Here is a 20,835-nt window from a genome sequence, read left to right on the forward strand (position 1 = left end):
CTAAGCACAGCAGAGTGACGTGCAGCGATACGTGACTCCAGCTTATATAGAGTCTGGGTCACATGCTGCTCTGGCCAATCACAGCCATGCCATTAGTAGGCATGGCTGTGATGGCTTCTATGGTCACACAGTTAAACGCTTGTTGATTGGCTGCTCTGCAGCCTTTCAAAAAGTGCACAGAAATTGCCTAACACCGTACCCGAACTTTGACTGAAATGTTCGGGTTCGGGTCTGGGGTCCAAAAATCCTAAAGTTCGTTACGTCCCCAAACTTTACAGTTCAGGTTCGCTCAACCCTATTTAAAAGTAATATCAGGAAGTATTACTTTACTGAGAGAGTAGTGGATGCATGGAATAGCCTTCCTGCAGAAGTGGTAGCTGCAAATACAGTGAAGGAGTTTAAGCATGCATGGGATAGGCATAAGGCCATCCTTCATATAAGATAGGGCCGGGGCTATTCATAGTATTCAGTATATTGGGCAGACTAGATGGGCCAAATGGTTCTTATCTGCCGACACATTCTATGTTTCTATGTTTCTAAGCAAAGTTACCTAACATTACTATTAGCTCGGCTCCAGGTCCAAATGGATTACACCCAGGAGTTCTTACAGAACTCAGTTCAGTTACTGCTGTGTCGCTGTCATAATTTTTAGAAATTCTCCAGGGACTGGTATAGTGCCTTATGACTGGTACAAGGCAAATGTGTTGCCAAACGGCTCTAGGCCCTCCACAGGTGATTATAGACCAGTTAAACTTCTATTGTGGGTATTCTTAAGGGACTATATCAAGGAGTATGTGACTGTAAATAATATCGTTAGTGATAACCAGCATGGGTTTATAAAGGACAGAAGTTGTCACACTAACCTGGTATTGTGATTATGAGGAGGTGAGCAGAAGCCTTGACAGAAGGGCGGCTGTGGATGTAGTGTTTCTTTTTGCAAAGACATTTGATACTGTCCCTCGTAGATGTTTAATAGGTACAATAAGGTCTATAAGCTTAGAAAGTATAGTTTGTGTCCAGGGAGTTATAAGTCCCGGGTTATAAGTGGTGTATCCCAAGGTTCAGTGCTGGGTCCGCTATTATTTAATTTATGTATTAATGATATCAAGGATGGGATTATGAGCACAATTTCTATTTTAGCAGATGACACCAAGCTATGTAGTACTGTGCAGTCTAAGGAAGATCTACAATAACTACAAGCTGACTTTGACATCAAATTGGCAAATGAAGTTCAATGTGGATAAATGTAAAGTTCTGCATCTGGGTAGTAATAATCTACGAGCATCATGTCCTGGGGAAGTAACACTGGGAGAATCACTTTTCAAAAAGGATTTGGGTGTACTTGTAGATCGTAGATTAAATAACAGCATACAATCTCAATCAGCTGCTTGTAAGGCTAGCAGGATATTGTCATGTATTAAGTGAGGCATGGACTCGCGGGACAGGGATGTAATATTACCACTTTTACCACTTTACAAAGCGTTGGGGCGGCCTCACCTGGAATATGCAGTTCAGTTCTGGGCACCAGTCCATAGAAAAGATGCCCTGGAGCTGCAAAAAGTACAGAGGAGAGCGATTAAATTGTTGATGGGCCTGGAGGGTCTTAGGAAAGATTAAAAGAATTAAATGTATTTAGTCGGGGGGCGTGGTTTGCCTGCCGAGTGAGATGGCCGCCTGAGCTGTGAGCTCCCGAGCCCTATCTATCGACTACATAGCTACAGCGAGTTGGCACCTACATAGCTTCGCTGACTTCACCGCACTAACTTCCCTCCTGGCCCCCATGATGACGAGGGGCAAGAAATCGATTAAGAAGCAAGGGAAACTGGACTTCTTTGTGGAGAGACTGAGGGACCAAGATGGCGCGGGCTCGCCGGTCACCACGCGCTCCTCAGGTTCTGCGGATCCGACTTCACCAACTGTCTCCCCACCTCAGCGAAAGAGTCCGCTTGCCTCCCAATCCTCCCCGACACGCTTACCTCCTCCAACCGAGTCCTCCTTGACTCCACCGGAGACGAGCTCGCCTGTCCGGCACAGCTTCTTCAGTCCTCGCGACAGAGACGGCTCCCCCTGCCAGAGCCCACCGAAGCAAAAGCCGCGGCTCCACGGAGACGCATTACCACCAGCAGGGGTGAGTGAACTGGATACCCCGTCTCTAATTGATTACCCTACAACTGATGATGTAGCCACTGGTAGCATGATAAAAGACATGCTAGTTGTCTTCAGCCGCTCCATGCATAGCGAACTTGCGGCCCTGCTGTCGCCCCTGCAGGCCTCCATAGCTGAGGCAGACAAGCACCTCTCAAATGTGGAGTCAAAAATGGGGGACTTCGCGGCATCACACAACCAGCTGGTAGATGCACATAAGGAACTCTCCTCTGAAGTTGAGAGACTCAAAAACAAGGTGGTGGACCTAGAGGACAGGTCCCGCCGTCATAATATTAAACTTAGAGGCATCCCAGAAGACATACCGCCAAAAGAACTGGAGACATATATACTAGACCTAATGAGATCTCTCCTACCAAATATGGATGACAAAGATCTGACACTAGACAGAGCTCACAGAGTGGCCCGGCCGAAACACCTGCCAGATTCTGTCCCTAGAGATGTCCTGGCCCGGGTCCACTTTTTCCAGGTTAAAGAGCTCCTCATGAACGCCGCCAGGAAGAAAGGCTCCCTGCCAGCCCCGTATGAAGGGGTTAAAATCTTTGCCGACTTATCTGCCTCCACCCTCCAGCAAAGAAGAGCCTTGGCCCCCTTCACCGCTGTTTTACGGGACCACAACATACCGTACCGTTGGGGCTTCCCCACTAAGGTTCTGATCCAAAACCAGGGTACACTGCATACGGTGCATTCTCTAGACCTAGGACGGAAACTCCTAGCGGATTGGAACATTCCCATGCTAGAACCTCCTGACCTTCAAGCAAAAGGCCTAAGACCAATTGCCACGGACTGGCAAACAGCATTACCCAGGCGCAAGCCACATCGCTGAAAATAACCTGCCAATTTGCTGTATGACTGCCTCTCCTTGTTTGGGCTCGGTGCGGTTAAATGGGTAAAAACCGCCTCACAAGCCCTCACCACAGTGCCTGATGAATATCAGGTGTTTTCTCCTTTTTTTGTTTTTATTCCCTATCCCATGTTTTTGTTATCTTAACGTTTCCTCTTCTCACCCTCCTCAAGTGCCAGTGAATAGGGTCCTGTCAGGTCCAGAATTGATATTCTGTACGGTGGGGTCAGTCCTATTGATCCTGTATATATGTAAGTTCAAACGTAAAAAACTATCTTTTCCTCCCTTATCATGGTTCTCAAAATTGCTGCTTTGAATGTTAAAGGGCTGAACAGCCCTTTCAAGAGATCTATGCTATGGAAGGAAATAATTGAACAAAAATGTGACGTCTTTTGTGCTACTGAAACGCACCTGCTTAAGTCAGATGGTCACAGGATCCATCATCCTAAATTTCCGCATATCTACCAATCACACTACATTAAAAAGCAGAGAGGAGTTACGGTGGTCATAAGTAATTCAGTGGCCTTCTCTTTGAAATCCTCGGTCATAGACCCTAACGGTAGATTTATCATCCTGGTATGCTCTATTAACAATGTGGACTACACAGTCTAGTATTTGTATATGCACCAAATAGACACCAGGTATCATTTCTCCGCCGCCTTGCATCAAAAGTTCGTCGGCTGCGGTCTGGCAATGTTATCTGGGGGGGGGGATTTTAACTCTATTTTAGATCCTGAAGTTGATTCCACGACTATTTCTAGAGATACCCCTAAAGCTTTAAATTCCCTGTTTCTACAAGAGGATCTATATGATGTCTGGAGACTCCAGCATGGGTCTGAAAGGGATTATTCCTTTTTTTCAGCAGCTAGTCAATCATACTCTAGAATTGATATGTTCCTAACGGGTAGATCTGTGATTGCCAATGTGATATCATCATCCGTCCGCTCGATCACATGGTCAGACCATGCCCCGGTTGCTATTACGCTTAAAGAATCCCATGTAGCCAAACCCTACTCCCCCTGGCGGAATAACACCTATGTAATTAATCACCCTGTCCTCTCTAAAGAACTTGATTCCGCATTAACTGAGTTCTTCAATTTAAATGATGGCTCTGTTTCTAATCCCTCCATCCTATGGTGCGCCCATAAGGCGTATATTAGAGGCGTCTTCATCAAAATTGGTAGCAGACTGCAGAGAGAACGTAGGGAGAAGATAGATAAAATACTTAAAGAGATTAAGTCAGTGGAAACACTCAACAAATCCTCCATTTCTCCTGCGCACTCAGAGACTCTGAAGTCACTTAGAGCTCAGCTATCAGCCTGCCTTCTTTACAGGCATGAGTTACGCTTGAAAAGGACCCAGGCCACCTTCTACTCCCAAGATAATAAGGCAGGTCGTCTGTTAGCTAGCCGGTTAAAACATAGAGCTGCTAAATCCAAGATCCCATTCCTAGTAGACCCTTCCTCAGGGAAAAAAATAGCATCCCCAACGGAAATAGCTGACGCTTTTGGAGATTTTTACGCTTCCCTCTATAATTTGTCTTCCCAAAAATTAGTCACGCCTCCACAGAAAGACCATATTGAGGGCTTTCTAGACAAACTTGGCCTCACGAAATTGACACCTGTACAATTAGACGCTCTAAATGCCCCCGTGACGGTGGAAGAACTCCAAGCTATAGTGAAGAAACTACCTGCACATAAGGCCCCAGGCCCAGATGGATTATCCAATGCCTATTACAAGGTGTTTTTCAACCAACTCTCTAAATACATGCTTCAGTCATTCCAATCAGCCAGGGATTTAGGTTCCTTTCCTAAAGAAATGTTAGAAGCATTAATAGTGACCATTCCCAAACCCAACAAATCAACTGATGATCCAAAAAATTTCCGCCCCATATCCCTCCTAAACACGGATATTAAAATATTCGCTAGGATTTTCTCAACTAGACTTGCCCCTCTTATCCCTTTACTAGTCCATTCCGACCAGGTTGGATTTGTTAAAGGTCGCCAAATACATGAAAACTCTAGGAGAGTCCTAAACATTCTCGCTCATTTACATAAAAAAAAGACCCCTGCATTGTTTGTAACGCTAGACGCTGAAAAAGCGTTTGACCGCATATGTTGGTCATTCTCTTTCGCGGTACTTGTTAAAATGGGCATAGCAGGCCCTATACTCACCTCAATACAGGCCCTATATAAAGACCCCTCAGCTAGGGTGTGGGTAAATGGGTCCCTCTCCAGACCATTCACTATTTCCAATGGGACCAGGCAAGGGTTCCCCTTCTCCCCTCTCATGTTTATACTATCAATTGAACCCCTTGCTCAAGCTTTAAGGATGGGAAGGGAGGTGTCGGGCGTCAAGATCGCAGATCGAAATCATATATTGAGCCTCTACGCAGATGATGTGATACTCACGCTCACCGACCCTTCCTCTTCCCTACCCTTAGCCCTAGACATGATCTCATACTTTGGCCAACTTTCTTATTATAAATTAAACTCCTCTAAATCTCAAGCCCTACCTCTCAACTTAGATCCCCAAACGGTGGCATCCCTAAAAGAGAAATATGATCTGGACTGGCAACCAACTCAAATTCAATACTTAGGTATCCACCTCACCTCCTCAACTCAGAACCTGTACTCGGCCAACTATCCTCCTCTTCTATCTATCATCAAGAAAGATCTAGAGCATTATGACAAGTTTGAAATCTCCTGGCTAGGTAGACTAGCCACATTCCAAATGTTTGCCTTACCTAAATTTCTTTACCTTTTCCGGGTCCTCCCCATAAAATTACCTCTATCCTATTTTTCCCAATGCAATAAACTGCTGAATAACTTTCTATGGCATGGTAAGAAACCTAGAATAGCATCTAAAATTCTACAGATCAGGAAACAACTAGGTGGTATTAGCCTTCCCAACATACAGGATTATTATCTAGCGACACAAATTGCCCAATTAGAGAGCTGTTGGAAATTAGACCTCGCTAAACAATGGGTTCACATTGACTCCACGGAAGTCCCAAGAGGAGACTTAAAAGCCTTGTTGATAGCCTCACTAAATAACTCATTTATAAAACCCAATCTAGGTTTTCTTGCTACTAATGCTCTAGATAGTTGGATCCGTTATCATACCCTCACATCCAAAAAGTCCTGTCCTGCCTCAAGCCCTCTTCCTCTAGTGGTACTGGATTACCTTATCCCAGATTTAGGAGTGAGTTCCTGGTACAAATGTGGTATGATGGAGACCCTACAGCTATTTCAGGGTGATAGCCTTTCTTCCTTTGAATGCCTACACAACACCTTTCAGGTTCCTAATGTTGAGTTTTACAAATTCCTCAGAATTAGACATTTTTTAGCGGACAATCCTTCTCTCCTGTTGGCAAATGGGAGGATCTTAGAAATTTGGTCTATACCTAACCCGAAACAAAAAACCCTTCGTCCCTTATACTCACAACTTAGTGGTAAAGACACTTTTATTAAGTCAACACCTCTCCTATCCTGGGAACGGGATTTAGATTCCAAGCTCACGCCTATACAATGGCAAGCAACTTTCAAGTATGTTTCGAGCAATATTACCTGTGTGACCCAATATGAATCGTTCGTGAAGACCTCCCTGAGATGGTACTTTACCCCTGAAAGGTTACATCTGATTTACCCGAATGTCTCTTCCTTGTGCTGGAGGAGCTGTGGTAATAAGGGTTTGCTATACCACATACTCTGGACCTGGCCGGTTATTCAGACATTCTGGAAAGAAGTCTTCTCCTTAATCTCCCAAATCACTGACTCGAGTTATTCCCTAAATACCCCCTCCCCCTCCTTAGCATTACTGTTGGTTGGTATTACAGAGGTGCCCATTGCCTTCAGAGGATTGATCTGCCATATCCTCCTTTCTGCCAAATTGGCTATTACCTCAAAATGGAAATCCATACATCCCCCAACAATACAGGATGTAACTCAAAGGGTTAACAAAACATGCCTTTATGAACAAATAATGGCCTTTGCTTCCTCAGACGGTAACATTACAAAATATGAGAAGACCTGGCGAGTCTGGAAGGCGTCACCTTTTTTCATCTCCCCCCCCCCCCCTTAACCCCAATACCTGACTGACCACAAGCCTCTACACTATGTTCCCTTCTCCCCCCCCCCCACTGGTACGTTTGAGGAACTGTTGGTTGTTCTGTAATACATACTAGACAGCTATAACTGTCTGTGATGTCTTATGTGTTATCTCCCTTGCAAAGGAGTTTAGTTATATGTGTATGCCTTTATGTGAGCTTCTCACCTGAGTGTGAGGTTTAACTTTGCATGTTTGAAAATTAAAAAACTTATTGATTCTAAATGTATTTAGTCTTGAGAAGAGACGTCTAAAGGGGTAACATTATTAACCTATTCAAATATATAAATGGGCCATACAAAAAATATGGTGAAAAGCTGTTCCATGGAAAATGCCCTAAAAAGACAAGGGGGCACTGCCTGCGACTGGAGAAGAAAAAGTTCAGTCTCCAGAGAGGTCAAGGCTTCTTTACTGTAAGAACTGTGAATCTATGAAATAGTCTACCTCAAGACGTGGTCACAACATAACAGTGGGCAGTTTTATGAAGGACTTAGATAAATTCTTTAAAGTAAAAAACATTAATTCTTATAAAAAATGTGCAGAAATCTGGGTCTCACTCGCCTTTTTCTAAAATTTGCTTCTCCACTTAGGCTACTTTTAGACTATCGTTCAGAACGGATCCGTCTGCATTATAGTTTAGAAAAAATTCTAAGTCTGAAAGTTGTTCAGACGGATCCGTCCAGACTTTACATTGAAAGTCAATGGGGGACGGATCCGTTTGAAAATTGAGCCATATGGTGTCAACTTCAAACGGATCCATCCCCATTGACTTACATTGTAAGTCTGGACGGATACGTTTGCCTCCGCACCACGGCCAGGCGGACACCCGAACGATGCAAGCAGCGTTTGGGTGTCCGCCTGCTGAGCGGAGCGGAGGCTGAACCCTGCCAGACTGATGCATTCTGAGCGGATCCGCGTCCACTCAGAATGCATTGGTAGCTGGACGGATGCGTTCGGGGCCGCTTGTTAGACCCTTCAAACGGAGCTCACAAGCGGAGCCCTGAACGCTAGTGTGAAAGTAGCCTTATCCCTTGGTTGAACTTGATGGACTTATGTCTTTTTGCAACCATGTTAAGTATGTAACTATGTAATAGTTGCATTTCTTCTGCAACAAGGTACCTCTAAATTTAATAATGTCTATCAGCTCCTGAAAAAGATGTTTCTAAATGTATCCTCACTGTTTGCATAGATCTATGGCTACAACATTGTACATGGAAATATGGAGCATGGAAATGAAAAAATATATTATCCATGGCTTTGGTATACAGACACATGGTCAATATACTGTAATCATGTTTATACATCTTGTAGACCATCTCTTCATTTGGTGAGACATCTCCTGGTCTTCATGTTCGCCATAGAAGAAATAAACAGAAGATCTGACCTCTTACCTAATATCACTCTGGGATACAAGATCTATGACTCCTGTGTGTTAGAACATAAAGCTGTACAGAGTGCACTGAGTATACTGTCAGGACGAGAAGAAGCCGTCCCCAACTACAGCTGTGATGAGAAGAACAACGTGGTGGCTTTTATTGGACACTTGATGTCTTCCCCCAGTCTGTCCATAGCGGAGATAACTGGGATCTATGGCTATCCTCAGGTAAAAAAAGGACAAACACTTGCAATATGCTTTTCTTATACAGTGGACTGAAGGTGAAGGGAAGGTTGTGAAACAAGGGAGTCAGTCACACGCTGGCAATACACAGGGAGAACATACAAACTCCATGCAGATGTTGCCCCTGGTTGGATTTGCTGCCCAGTAACATTGTTACAGTATACTGCTGAAAAACATCTAAAAACAAATAGTAAAATCCTTATAATAGAGATGATAAAGCATGAATATAGAACAGCTAAACTTACCTGCAAACATACACTCACCTAAAGAATTATTAGGAACACCTGTTCTATTTCTCATTAATGCAATTATCTAGTCAACCAATCACATGGCAGTTGCTTCAATGCATTTAGGGGTGTGGTCCTGGTCAAGACAATCTCCTGAACTCCAAACTGAATGTCAGAATGGGAAAGAAAGGTGATTTAAGCAATTTTGAGCGTGGCATGGTTGTTGGTGCCAGACGGGCCGGTCTGAGTATTTCACAATCTGCTCAGTTACTGGGATTTTCACGCACAACCATTTCTAGGGTTTACAAAGAATGGTGTGAAAAGGGAAAAACATCCAGTATGCGGCCGTCCTGTGGGCAAAAATGCCTTGTGGATGCTAGAGGTCAGAGGAGAATGGGCCGACTGATTCAAGCTGATAGAAGAGCAACGTTGACTGAAATAACCACTCGTTACAACCGAGGTATGCAGCAAAGCATTTGTGAAGCCACAACACGCACAACCTTGAGGCGGATGGGCTACAACAGCAGAAGACCCCACCGGGTACCACTCATCTCCACTACAAATAGGAAAAAGAGGCTACAATTTGCACGAGCTCACCAAAATTGGACTGTTGAAGACTGGAAAAATGTTGCCTGGTCTGATGAGTCTCAATTTCTGTTGAGACATTCAAATGGTAGAGTCCGAATTTGGCGTAAACAGAATGAGAACATGTATCCATCCTCTGATGGCTACTTCCAGCAGGATAATGCACCATGTCACAAAGCTCAAATCATTTCAAATTGGTTTCTTGAACATGACAATGAGTTCACTGTACTAAAATGGCCCCCACAGTCACCAGATGTCAACCCAATAGAGCATCTTTGGGATGGGGTGGAACGGGAGCTTCGTGCCCTGGATGTGCATCCCTCAAATCTCCATCAACTGCAAGATGCTATCCTATCAATATGGGCCAACATTTCTAAAGAATGCTATCAGCACCTTGTTGAATCAATGCCACGTAGAATTAAGGCAGTTCTGAAGGCAAAAGGGGGTTCAACACAGTATTAGTATGGTGTTCCTAATAATTCTATAGGTGAGTGTATATGTCATAAGGTAATCAAATACAACCACTGTGGGTTAGCTTTGTTCACATGGGGGTTTTTTTAGGCCAGATTTTTCACCTGGAAGAGAGCATAGCAGCCCAAAGTCGCAGAATTTTTTTATTTTTATTTTTTTAATCTAATGTGAAGGAGACCTTCAAAGGTTTCACAGAGTGTCCAAACTATGGAGAGCTCATATAGAAACCCCAATTTACTGTAATGTAGAAACCCAATATACAAAAGCCATTGAAAAGCAATTGAAGGTGTTTGCTTAATGCATTTAGTTTAGATAAAGTGTTAAATTTACTAGTAGTGAAGCTTCTATATTATTCGTCAAAAAGTGACAGGTACCACGCCCCTTTTATTGTTTACCAAAACCCCTCTCGTCAACAAGCCCCTTTCATCCTCTTGACAGGCCCCCCCACCCCTATGTATCTATCTATCTGTTATCTATCTATGCCATATACCCAATCTATCTAAATTCTATCTATCAATTTATCTACCTATCTATATTCTATCAATTATCTATCTATCTTTCTATCTTCCTATCTATAGTCTATCTATCTACACTGCTCAAAAAAATAAAGGGAACACTTAAACAACACAATGTAACTCCAAGTCAATCACACTTCTGTGAAATCAAACTGTCCACTTAGGAAGCAACACTGAGTGACAATCAATTTCACATGCTGTTGTGCAAATGGGATAGACAACAGGTGGAAATTATAGGCAATTAGCAAGACACCCCCAATAAAGGAGTGGTTCTGCAGGTGGTGACCACAGACCACTTCTCAGTTCCTATGCTTCCTGGCTGATGTTTTGGTCACCTTTGAATGCTGGCGGTTCTTTCACTCTAGTGGTAGCATGAGACGGAGTCTACAACCCACACAAGTGGCTCAGGTAGTGCAGCTTATCCAGGATGGCACATCAATGCGAGCTGTGGCAAGAAGGTTTGCTGTGTCTGTCAGCGTAGTGTCCAGAGCATGGAGGCGCTACCAGGAGACAGGCCAGTACATCAGGAGACGTGGAGGAGGCCGTAGGAGGGCAACAACCCAGCAGCAGGACCGCTACCTCCGCCTTTGTGCAAGGAGGAACAGGAGGAGCACTGCCAGAGCCCTGCAAAATGATCTCCAGCAGGCCACAAATGTGCATGTGTCTGCTCAAACGGTTAGAAACAGACTCCATGAGGGTGATATGAGGGCCCGACGTCCACAGGTGGGGGTTGTGCTTACAGCCCAACACCGTGCAGGACGTTTGGCATTTGCCAGAAAACACCAAGATTGGCAAATTCTCCACTGGCGCCCTGTGCTCTTCACAGATGAAAGCAGGTTCACACTGAGCACATGTGACAGACGTGACAGAGTCTGGAGACGCCGTGGAGAACGTTCTGCTGCCTGAAACATCCTCCAGCATGACCGGTTTGGCATTGGGTCATTAATGGTGTGGGGTGGCATTTCTTTGGAGGGCCGCACAGCCCTCCATGTGCTCGCCAGAGGTAGCCTGACTGCCATTAGGTACCGAGATGAGATCCTCAGACCCCTTGTGAGACCATATGCTGGTGCGGTTGGCTTTGGGTTCCTCCTAATGCAAGACAATGCTAGACCTCATGTGGCTGGAGTGTGTCAGCAGTTCCTGCAAGACGAAGGCATTGATGCTATGGACTGGCCCGCCTGTTCCCCAGACCTGAATCCAATTGAGCACATCTGGGACATCACGTCTCGCTCTATCCACCAACGTCACGTTGCACCACAGACTGTCCAGGAGTTGGCAGATGCTTTAGTCCAGGTCTGGGAGGAGATCCCTCAGGAGACCGTCCGCCACCTCATCAGGAGCATGCACAGGCGTTGCAGGGAGGTCATACAGGCACGTGGAGGCCACACACACTACTGAGCCTCATTTTGACTTGTTTTAAGGACATTACATCAAAGTTGGATCAGCCTGTAGTGTGTTTTTCCACTTTAATTTTGAGGGTGACTCCAAATCCAGACCTCCATGGGTTAAAAAATTTGATTTCTATTTTTTTCTTTTGTGTGATTTTGTTGTCAGCACATTCAACTATGTAAAGAACAAAGTATTTCAGAAGAATATTTAATTAACTCAGATCTAGGATGTGTTATTTTTGTGTTCCCTTTATTTTTTTGAGCAGTGTATTATCTATCTATCTATCTATCTATCTATCTATCTATCTATCTATCTATCTATCTGTTATCTATCGATGTATCTATACAGCCATATACCCCATCTATCTAAATTATATCTATCAATTTATCTACCTATCTATCCTTCTATCTATCTATTATCTATCTATCTTTCTATCTTCCTATCTATAGTCTATCTATCCATCTATCTTCTATCTATCTATCTATCTATCTATCTATCTATCTATCTATCTATGTATCTATCCATTTATCTATCCAACTATCTATCTATAGTCTATCTTTCAATCTATATGTTATCTATCCATCTATCTGTTACCAACCTATGTATCTATACATCCATATACCCCTGTCATGCCATGCTCAGGTTACAGTTGTGTTCAAAATTATTCAACCCCCACTGAAATTGAGTGTTTTGGCCAGTTTGACATTGATTTTGATCATTTCAGTCATCTTGTTTACAATTAAATCAAAGAGGCACTTGTAAGTCAGACAAATATAACATAACATTTATAATGAAATAACCACAAATGTCTTTTCTGTGCTCACATCATTATCAGTTTTATTCAACCCCCAAGTGACATTCAATCTTAGTACTTAGTACAACATCCTTTTCCAGTTATAACAGCTTTTAAACGTGAAGCATAGCTTGACACAAGTGTCTTGCAGCGATCTACGGGTATCTTCACCCCTTCTTCATGGGCAAAAGCTTCCAGTTCAGTCACATTCTTACAGGGAGTGCAGAATTATTAGGCAAGTTGTATTTTTGAGGATTAATTTTATTATTGAACAACAACCATGTTCTCAATGAACCCAAAAAACTCATTAATATCAAAGCTGAATATTTTTGGAAGTAGTTTTTAGTTTGTTTTTAGTTTTAGCTATTTTAGGGGGATATCTGTGTGTGCAGGTGACTATTACTGTGCATAATTATTAGGCAACTTAACAAAAAACAAATATATACCCATTTCAATTATTTATTTTTACCAGTGAAACCAATATAACATCTCAACATTCACAAATATACATTTCTGACATTCAAAAACAAAACAAAAACAAATCAGTGACCAATATAGCCACCTTTCTTTGCAAGGACACTCAAAAGCCTGCCATCCATGGATTCTGTCAGTGTTTTGATCTGTTCACCATCAAGATTGCGTGCAGCAGCAACCACAGCCTCCCAGACACTGTTCAGAGAGGTGTACTGTTTTCCCTCCTTGTAAATCTCACATTTGATGATGGACCACAGGTTCTCAATGGAGTTCAGATCAGGTGAACAAGGAGGCCATGTCATTAGATTTTCTTCTTTTATACCCTTTCTTGCCAGCCACGCTGTGGAGTACTTGGACGCGTGTGATGGAGCATTGTCCTGCATGAAAATCATGTTTTTCTTGAAGGATGCAGACTTCTTCCTGTACCACTGCTTGAAGAAGGTGTCTTCCAGAAACTGGCAGTAGGACTGGGAGTTGAGCTTGACTCCATCCTCAACCCGAAAAGGCCCCACAAGCTCATCTTTGATGATACCAGCCCAAACCAGTACTCCACCTCCACCTTGCTGGCGTCTGAGTCGGACTGGAGCTCTCTGCCCTTTACCAATCCATCTGGCCCATCAAGACTCACTCTCATTTCATCAGTCCATAAAACCTTAGAAAAATCAGTCTTGAGATATTTCTTGGCCCAGTCTTGACGTTTCAGCTTGTGTGTCTTGTTCAGTGGTGGTCGTCTTTCAGCCTTTCTTACCTTGGTCATGTCTCTGAGTATTGCACACCTTGTGCTTTTGGGCACTTCAGTGATGTTGCAGCTCTGAAATATGGCCAAACTGGTGGCAAGTGGCATCTTGGCAGCTGCACGCTTGACTTTTCTCAGTTCATGGGCAGTTATTTTGCGCCTTGGTTTTTCCACACGCTTCTTGCGACCCTGTTGACTATTTTGAATGAAACGCTTGATTGTTCGATGATCACGCTTCAGAAGCTTTGCCATTTTAAGAGTGCTGCATCCCTCTGCAAGATATCTCACTATTTTTGACTTTTCTGAGCCTGTCAAGTCCTTCTTTTGACCCATTTTGCCAAAGGAAAGGAAGTTGCCTAATAATTATGCACACCTAATATAGGGTGTTGATGTCATTAGACCACACCCCTTCTCATTACAGAGATGCACATCACCTAATATGCTTAATTGGTAGTAGGCTTTCGAGCCTATACAGCTTGGAGTAAGACAACATGCATAAAGAGGATGATGTGGTCAAAATACTCATTTGCCTAATAATTCTGCACTCCCTGTAGGCTTGCGCGCTGCAACTGCTTTCTTTAAGTCCCACCAGAGGTTCTCAATCGGATTTAAGTCTGGTGACTGCGATGGCCACTTTAAAATGTTCCAGCCTTTAATCTGCAACCATGCTCTAGTGGACTTGGAGGTATGCTTGGGATCATTGTCCTGTTGAAAGGTCCAACGTCTCCCAAGCCTCAGGTTTGTGACGGACTGCATCATATTTTCATCCAATATCTCCTGGTACTGAAGAGAATTCATGGTACCTTGCACACGCTGAAGCTTCCCTGTACCTGTAGAAGCAAAACAGCCCCAAAGCATGATTGACCCCCCGCCATGCTTCACAGTAGGCAAGGTGTTCTTTTCTTCATAGGCCTTGTTCTTCCTCCTCCAAACATAGCGTTGATCCATGGGCCCAAACAGTTCTAATTTTGTTTTATCAGTCCACAGAACACTATCCTAAAACTTTTGTGGTTTGTCCACATGACTTTTGGCATACTGCAGTCGACTCTTCTTATTCTTTGGAGACAGCAAGGGGGTGCGCCTGGGAGTTCTGGCATGGAGGCCTTCATTACGCAGTGTGCGCCTTATTGTCTGAGCTGAAACTTCAGTACCCACATCTGACAAATCTTTTTTCAGTTCCTCAGTAGTCACACGGGGACTTTTCTCCACTTTGCGCTTCAGGTAGCGCACAGCAGTCGAAGTCAGCATCTTCTTTCTGCCACGACCAGGTAGCGTTTCAACAGTGCCCTTTGCCTTGAATTTATAGCCATTGCCCTTCCTGTGAAGAGATATCACCTCTTCTCTTCTCTTCCTGGACCATTCTCTTGACTTCACCATGTTTGTAAACACACCAGTAAATGTCTAGAAGGAGCTGAGTATCACAGTCCTTTTAAATCTGCCTAATTGGTGCTTATTATGCTTGATTGCTGCTCCATGACATCCACAGGTGTTTTCAATACCTGATCGAAAACACTTTAATGAACCTCTGTTCTTAAGAGTGGTAGTCTTTAAGGGGTTGAATAATTGTGTCAATGAAGAAATCACAAAAAAAACATTTAATACTGTATTACAAAAACAATTGATGTCATTTTAGTTGCATTTGGTTCTTTAAAAAGTCCATGTAAGATTTCATTCTGAACACAATTACAAATGTACACTAAATTCCCTAAAACCCTTTAAGGCATTGGGGGTTGAATAATTTTGAACACAACTGTATGTGCGGAGATCTGCCAGGTTAGCAGCATGTGTGTAGTTTTTAGTTTGTTTTGGGTTTGGAGTTGAGCTGTGTCCGCCTCGCTTCAGGTGCATTGGGTGGGGGCTTATGTATGAGTTAAAATTATGCCCCTTCCCAGTGTCCTGAGCGGGTTATAGCTTCTATCTTGCTCTGAGGAAAGGAGGATTTGCTGTTTCTGCTCAGCTACAAGATAAGTTGGTTTTGGTTTCCTTTTTTGTGTTCTGTCTAGGCCAGCGGTCCCAACCGCCGGGCCGCGGCCCAGGACCGGGCCGTGGAGGATTGTTAGCCGGGCCGTGGCGATCAGGGCAGTCTTTAACTCTGTACTAATGAAGCGCTTCAATTATGGAAGCGCTTCATTAGTACAGAAGGACCAGGGAGCGGTGAAGGATCTGTACTCACCGCTTCCTGGTCCTCGGCTCGGCTATCGGCTGTGCATGGCTGCGCACAGCGTGAGGTCTCTCTGTGACCTCACGCTGTGCGTCGCTATACACAGCCAGCCGACAGCAGAATGAAGAGGATCGCGATGGTGACCAGGAGCAGGAGAGGTAAGTGTTTTTTTTATTTTATTTTATTTTATTTGCACTGGGGGCTGATGGCTGACCTGGGGGACATGGGGCTGACCTGGAGGACATGGGGCTGACATGAGGGACAATGGGGCTGACATAAAGGGGCTAATGGGGGGCTAACGGCTGACATGAGGGGCTAATCATGGCTGACATGAGGGGCTAATGGGGGGGCTTATGGCTGACATGAGGGGCTAATGGCTGACATGGGGGGCTTATGGCTGACATGAGGGCTAATGGGGGGCTTATGGCTGACATGAGGGGCTAATGGCTGACATGGGGGATTATGGCTGACATGAGGGCTAATGGGGGGCTTATGGCTGACATGAGGGGCTAATGGGGGGCTTATGGCTGACATGAGGGGCTAACGGCTGACATGAGGGGCTAATCATGGCTGACATGAGGGGCTAATGGGGGGCTTATGGCTGACATGAGGGGCTAATGGGGGGCTTATGGCTGACATGAGGGGCTAATGGCTGACATGAAGGGCTAATGGGGGGCTTATGGCTGACATGAGAGCTAATGGAGGGCTTATGGCTGACATGAAGGGCTAATGGGGGCTTATGGCTGACATGAAGGGCTAATGGGGGGCTTATGGCTGACATGAAGGGCTAATGGGGGGCTTATGGCTGACATGAAGGGCTAATGGGGGGCTTATGGCTGACATGAGGGGCTAATGGGGGGCTTATGGCTGACATGAGGGGCTAATGGGGGCTTATGGCTGACATGAGGGGCTAATGGGGGCTTATGGCTGACATGAGGGGCTAATGGGGGGCTTATGGCTGACATGAGGGGCTAATGGGGGGCTTATGGCTGACATGGGGGGCTTATGTCTGACATGAGGGGCTAATGGGGGCTTATGGCTGACATGAGGGGCTAATGGGGGGCTTATGGCTGACATGAGGGGCTAATGGGGGGCTTATGTCTGACATGAGGGACTAATGGGGGCTTATGGCTGACATGAGGGGCTAATGGGGGGCTTATGGCTGACATGAGGGGCTAATGGGGGGCTTATGTTTGACATTGGGGGGCTTATGGCTGACATTGGGTGGCTTATGGGTGACATTGGGGGGGTTTATGGCTGACATTGGGGGGGTTATGGCTGACATTGGGGGGGTTTATGGCTGACATTGGGGGCTGATAGATGGCTAAAGGTTTGGGGGTTGATCTGAGCCATTGGGGGTCTGATCTGAGGTCTGATTAACATTGGGGGTCTGATTGCTGGTCTGACCTGAGGTGTAATGAAAAATATTTTTTTCTTATTGTTCTCCTCTAAAACTAGGTGCATCTTATAGGGCGAAAAATACGGTACAGTGCAGCAGAGACCAGTGCAGCAGAGACCATAGTCAGTTTATATAGTCATTATATAGTGTTATATATTTTAATATGCACCTTGTGTTTTGTTATGCGCGTGAATCAGTCAGCCCTGCCCACCCCCTAAGTCCCGCCCCAAAACCTCCGCCCCCTTCCCCCCCCACCCGGTCCCTGGGAAAATTGTCTTGCATGAAACCGGTCCTTGGTGCAAAAAAGGTTGGGGACCACTGGTCTAGGCTGTTAGAGAGACACCTGCCTCCTCCAGGTCCTGAGGAAGCAGGCTGCCTCTTTCCCACTTTCCACCATCTTAGGGACTTTAGGGAATCTTCAGCCTTAGGCACGGGGGGGGGGGGCATTGATTCCCACCTTTAGGGTCTGAACGTGGGCACAGAAGTCCAGGGAGAGCTGGTAGGGATTTGTCAGGAGGTGACCTTTATCCCCATCTTCTGGCCTAGACGCTTGCTTTGTGGTTTTCTGTGTGTTTATTGTACCTTGTATCCTACCCAGCATGACAACCCCATCTATTTAAATTCTATCAATTTATCTATCTATATTTCTATCTACATATCTATGTATCAATTACCTATCGATCTATCTATCTATACTGTCTATTCAAATCAAATCAAATCAGCTTTATTGGCAGGACTAAATACATTTTAGCATTGCCAAAGCAAGTGGGAAATAATTGGGTGGGGTTGGGGGATGGGGACATATACAGGGTGGGGGTATAGGAGCCCATGGTATATCAGGCTCCTATCAGTCTATGGCAGGCAGTAATATATTGTGCTGCTGTGGCCGCTGTGTTCTCCTCTTCCCCCAGTAGTATGGAGAATCTCTCTTCCTCCTCTATGGAGATGAAGTCTGGGCAGAGATCAGACAGTCCCCTGAAGTGAGTCTCCCTCACTGCTGAGTACTTGGGGCACCACAGCAGGAAATTCGCCTCACCCTCCACGGCTTCCTGGTCGCACTGCTGGCACCGTCTGCTCTCCCTGGGCATGTACCTCTGTCGGTGACGCCCGGATTCAATGAGCAGGCTGTGGGCGCTAGGTCTGTCCCGGCTCAGGATCTGTCGGTCTTTTGGATTGGGGACTTTCTCCAGATATGGGGCCAGTTTGTACTCCCTCTGCAGGCTCTGGTATACTGTCAGCATCTGGGATGTTCTTATGTCATTCCTCCAGATGCTAATATACTCCTCTTTGTACTTGTGTATCGTCCTCTGGATTTCGCCCTTTGTCAGGCTATATTGGTTGGTGGCTTGGGCAGGCTGGGTTTGGGTGACTTGTTGCAGGGTGCTTTGCTTTTCTGGGGCTTCTTGGTGTAGCAAGGCTTTATGATGGTAGGAGCTGGGACTGCTACTATGAAGATGGGCTCTGAATAATAGCGCTCTCTTCTGAACAGCAAAGTAGAGTGGGAATATGCCCAATTCTGCTAGACAGGCGCTCATTGAGGTGCTCCTGTGGAACTGGAGAAAGTGTGTGCAGAGTTCTAGGTGGAATAGTTCTGTTGGCACAGAGTCCCACTTTGCCCAGTCTGGGTATATGTCTGGGCCCCAGACTTCGCTGCCATACAGGAGGATCGGGGCGATGATGGTGTTAAGGATTTTAAGCCAGACGGTCACTGGTGCTTTAAGGTGATACAGACGGTTTCTGATGGCATAGAAGGTTTTGCTCGCCTTGTCTTTTAGTGTTTCCATGGCTTTCTTAAAACTCCCATATTGGCTGATTTCTAGGCCTAGGTAGGTGTAGCTGTCGGTTTCTGAAAGTGGACAGTTGTTTAGCAGGAAGGGAGGACGCCCGGCTGCTTTTCAGTTTCTTTTCTGGAATACCATGATGTTGGTTTTCTTTGGATTGATGGGCAGTGCCCACGTGTTACTGAACTTCTCCAGGATTTTCATCTTGGAGACCTTTCTCAGTTGGTGATAGTAGCAGAAGATCATCTGCATAAAGGAGAAATTTCACCTCGGTGTCATGGAGGTTGAGACCAGGTGCTGTGGAGGACTCCAGAGCCGCTGCCAGCTCATTGATGTAGATGTTAAACAGGGTTGGACTGAGGCTGCAGCCCTGTCTGACTCCTCGGCTCTGACGGAAATAAGCCGTTCTCCTCCCATTTACCTTTTTGCATCTGTTCTCAGTGTAGGAACTTCTGATGACATCATATGTTTTTACTCCTATTCCGCTTTCAAGAAGTTTCAGGAATAGGCCTGGATGCCATGCTGAGTCAAAGGCCTTCTTAAAGTCCACAAAGCAGGCATAGATCTTTCCATGCTTTTTATTGTGGACATGGCTCTTGATGAGGCTCTGCAGGGTGTAGATGTGGTCCATGGTGCGGTGGTTTGGTATGAAGCCTGCTTGACTTCAGCTGAGGATGTTGTGGTGGGTGAGGAAGCTGAGGATCCTCTTATTCAGGATACTGCTGAGGAGTTTTACCAGGTTGCTGCTGACGCATATCCCTCTATAGTTGGCTGGGTCATACCTGTCTCCGCCCTTGTGTATGGGGGTGATGATGCCCTGGTTCCAGCTCTTGGGGAAGTAGCCGGCACTCAGCACAACATTGTAGAGTTTTGCTAATGCAGCCTACATACCTGGTGGGCTGTATTTGATCATTTCTGGAAGGATCCCATCTGGGCCGCTGGCTTTTTTACTCTTTATCATTGAGATCCTCTCTGTTATCTCCTGCAGCGTGATCGTGCGTCTAGAGGGTTTTGGAAATCTTAGATTTTTTCCTCCATATCCTTCAGCTTTTTTGTGATTTATTTTTGTTCTGGGCTTTGGCCCTCCCTCGAGATGGCTTTGTAAAGATCCTTAAAGTACTGGAGCCAGATGTTGCTTTTTGGATGTGGAGGTTGGTGTTCTTGCTGGTTTTGTCCATCTGCTTCATAGTTCCCAGAAGCAGTTGTCCTGGAGAGCATCTTGGAGTTGGAGGAGCTTGCTTGAGATGTTGCCTTGCTTTATCTTTCTGAGGGTATTTTTGTATTGCCTTTGTATGTTGTTGTAGGCTTCCCTCAGACTGGGGTTGTTTGGATCTTGGTGTTTCCTATTTGAGGCCATTCTTAGTGCCTTCCTTATATCTTTACACTCCCGGTCGAACCAACTGTTGGGTTGTTGCTTTTTTAGCCTTTTGTTGCATCTTTTGAGGTCAGACATTTCCGCCACGGTGCAAAGTATATTATTAAAGTCCCTTACCGCAAGATTTACTCCTTCTGGGTTCAGCTCATACACTTTCCTATGGAAGTTATGGAGCATCTCCTGGATCTCTCTGCTGT

General features: G+C 45.1%; 1 protein-coding gene across 1 annotated transcript in view; it reads left to right on the plus strand.

The window, feature by feature from the left end:
* Positions 1 to 1,783: 1,783 nt before the first annotated feature.
* Positions 1,784 to 20,835, plus strand: part of LOC120998915 — an 80,059-nt gene continuing 61,007 nt past the window's right edge. Inside the window, exons 1-3 of the mRNA XM_040429794.1 lie at positions 1,784 to 2,831; positions 4,563 to 4,827; positions 8,426 to 8,717. Of these exons, the coding sequence (XP_040285728.1) occupies positions 1,784 to 2,831; positions 4,563 to 4,827; positions 8,426 to 8,717 (1,605 nt within the window). The remainder of the gene's footprint in view (positions 2,832 to 4,562; positions 4,828 to 8,425; positions 8,718 to 20,835) is intronic.

Source organism: Bufo bufo, chromosome 4 (genome assembly GCF_905171765.1).
Source record: "Bufo bufo chromosome 4, aBufBuf1.1, whole genome shotgun sequence".
NCBI classification, from domain to species: Eukaryota; Metazoa; Chordata; class Amphibia; order Anura; family Bufonidae; genus Bufo; species Bufo bufo.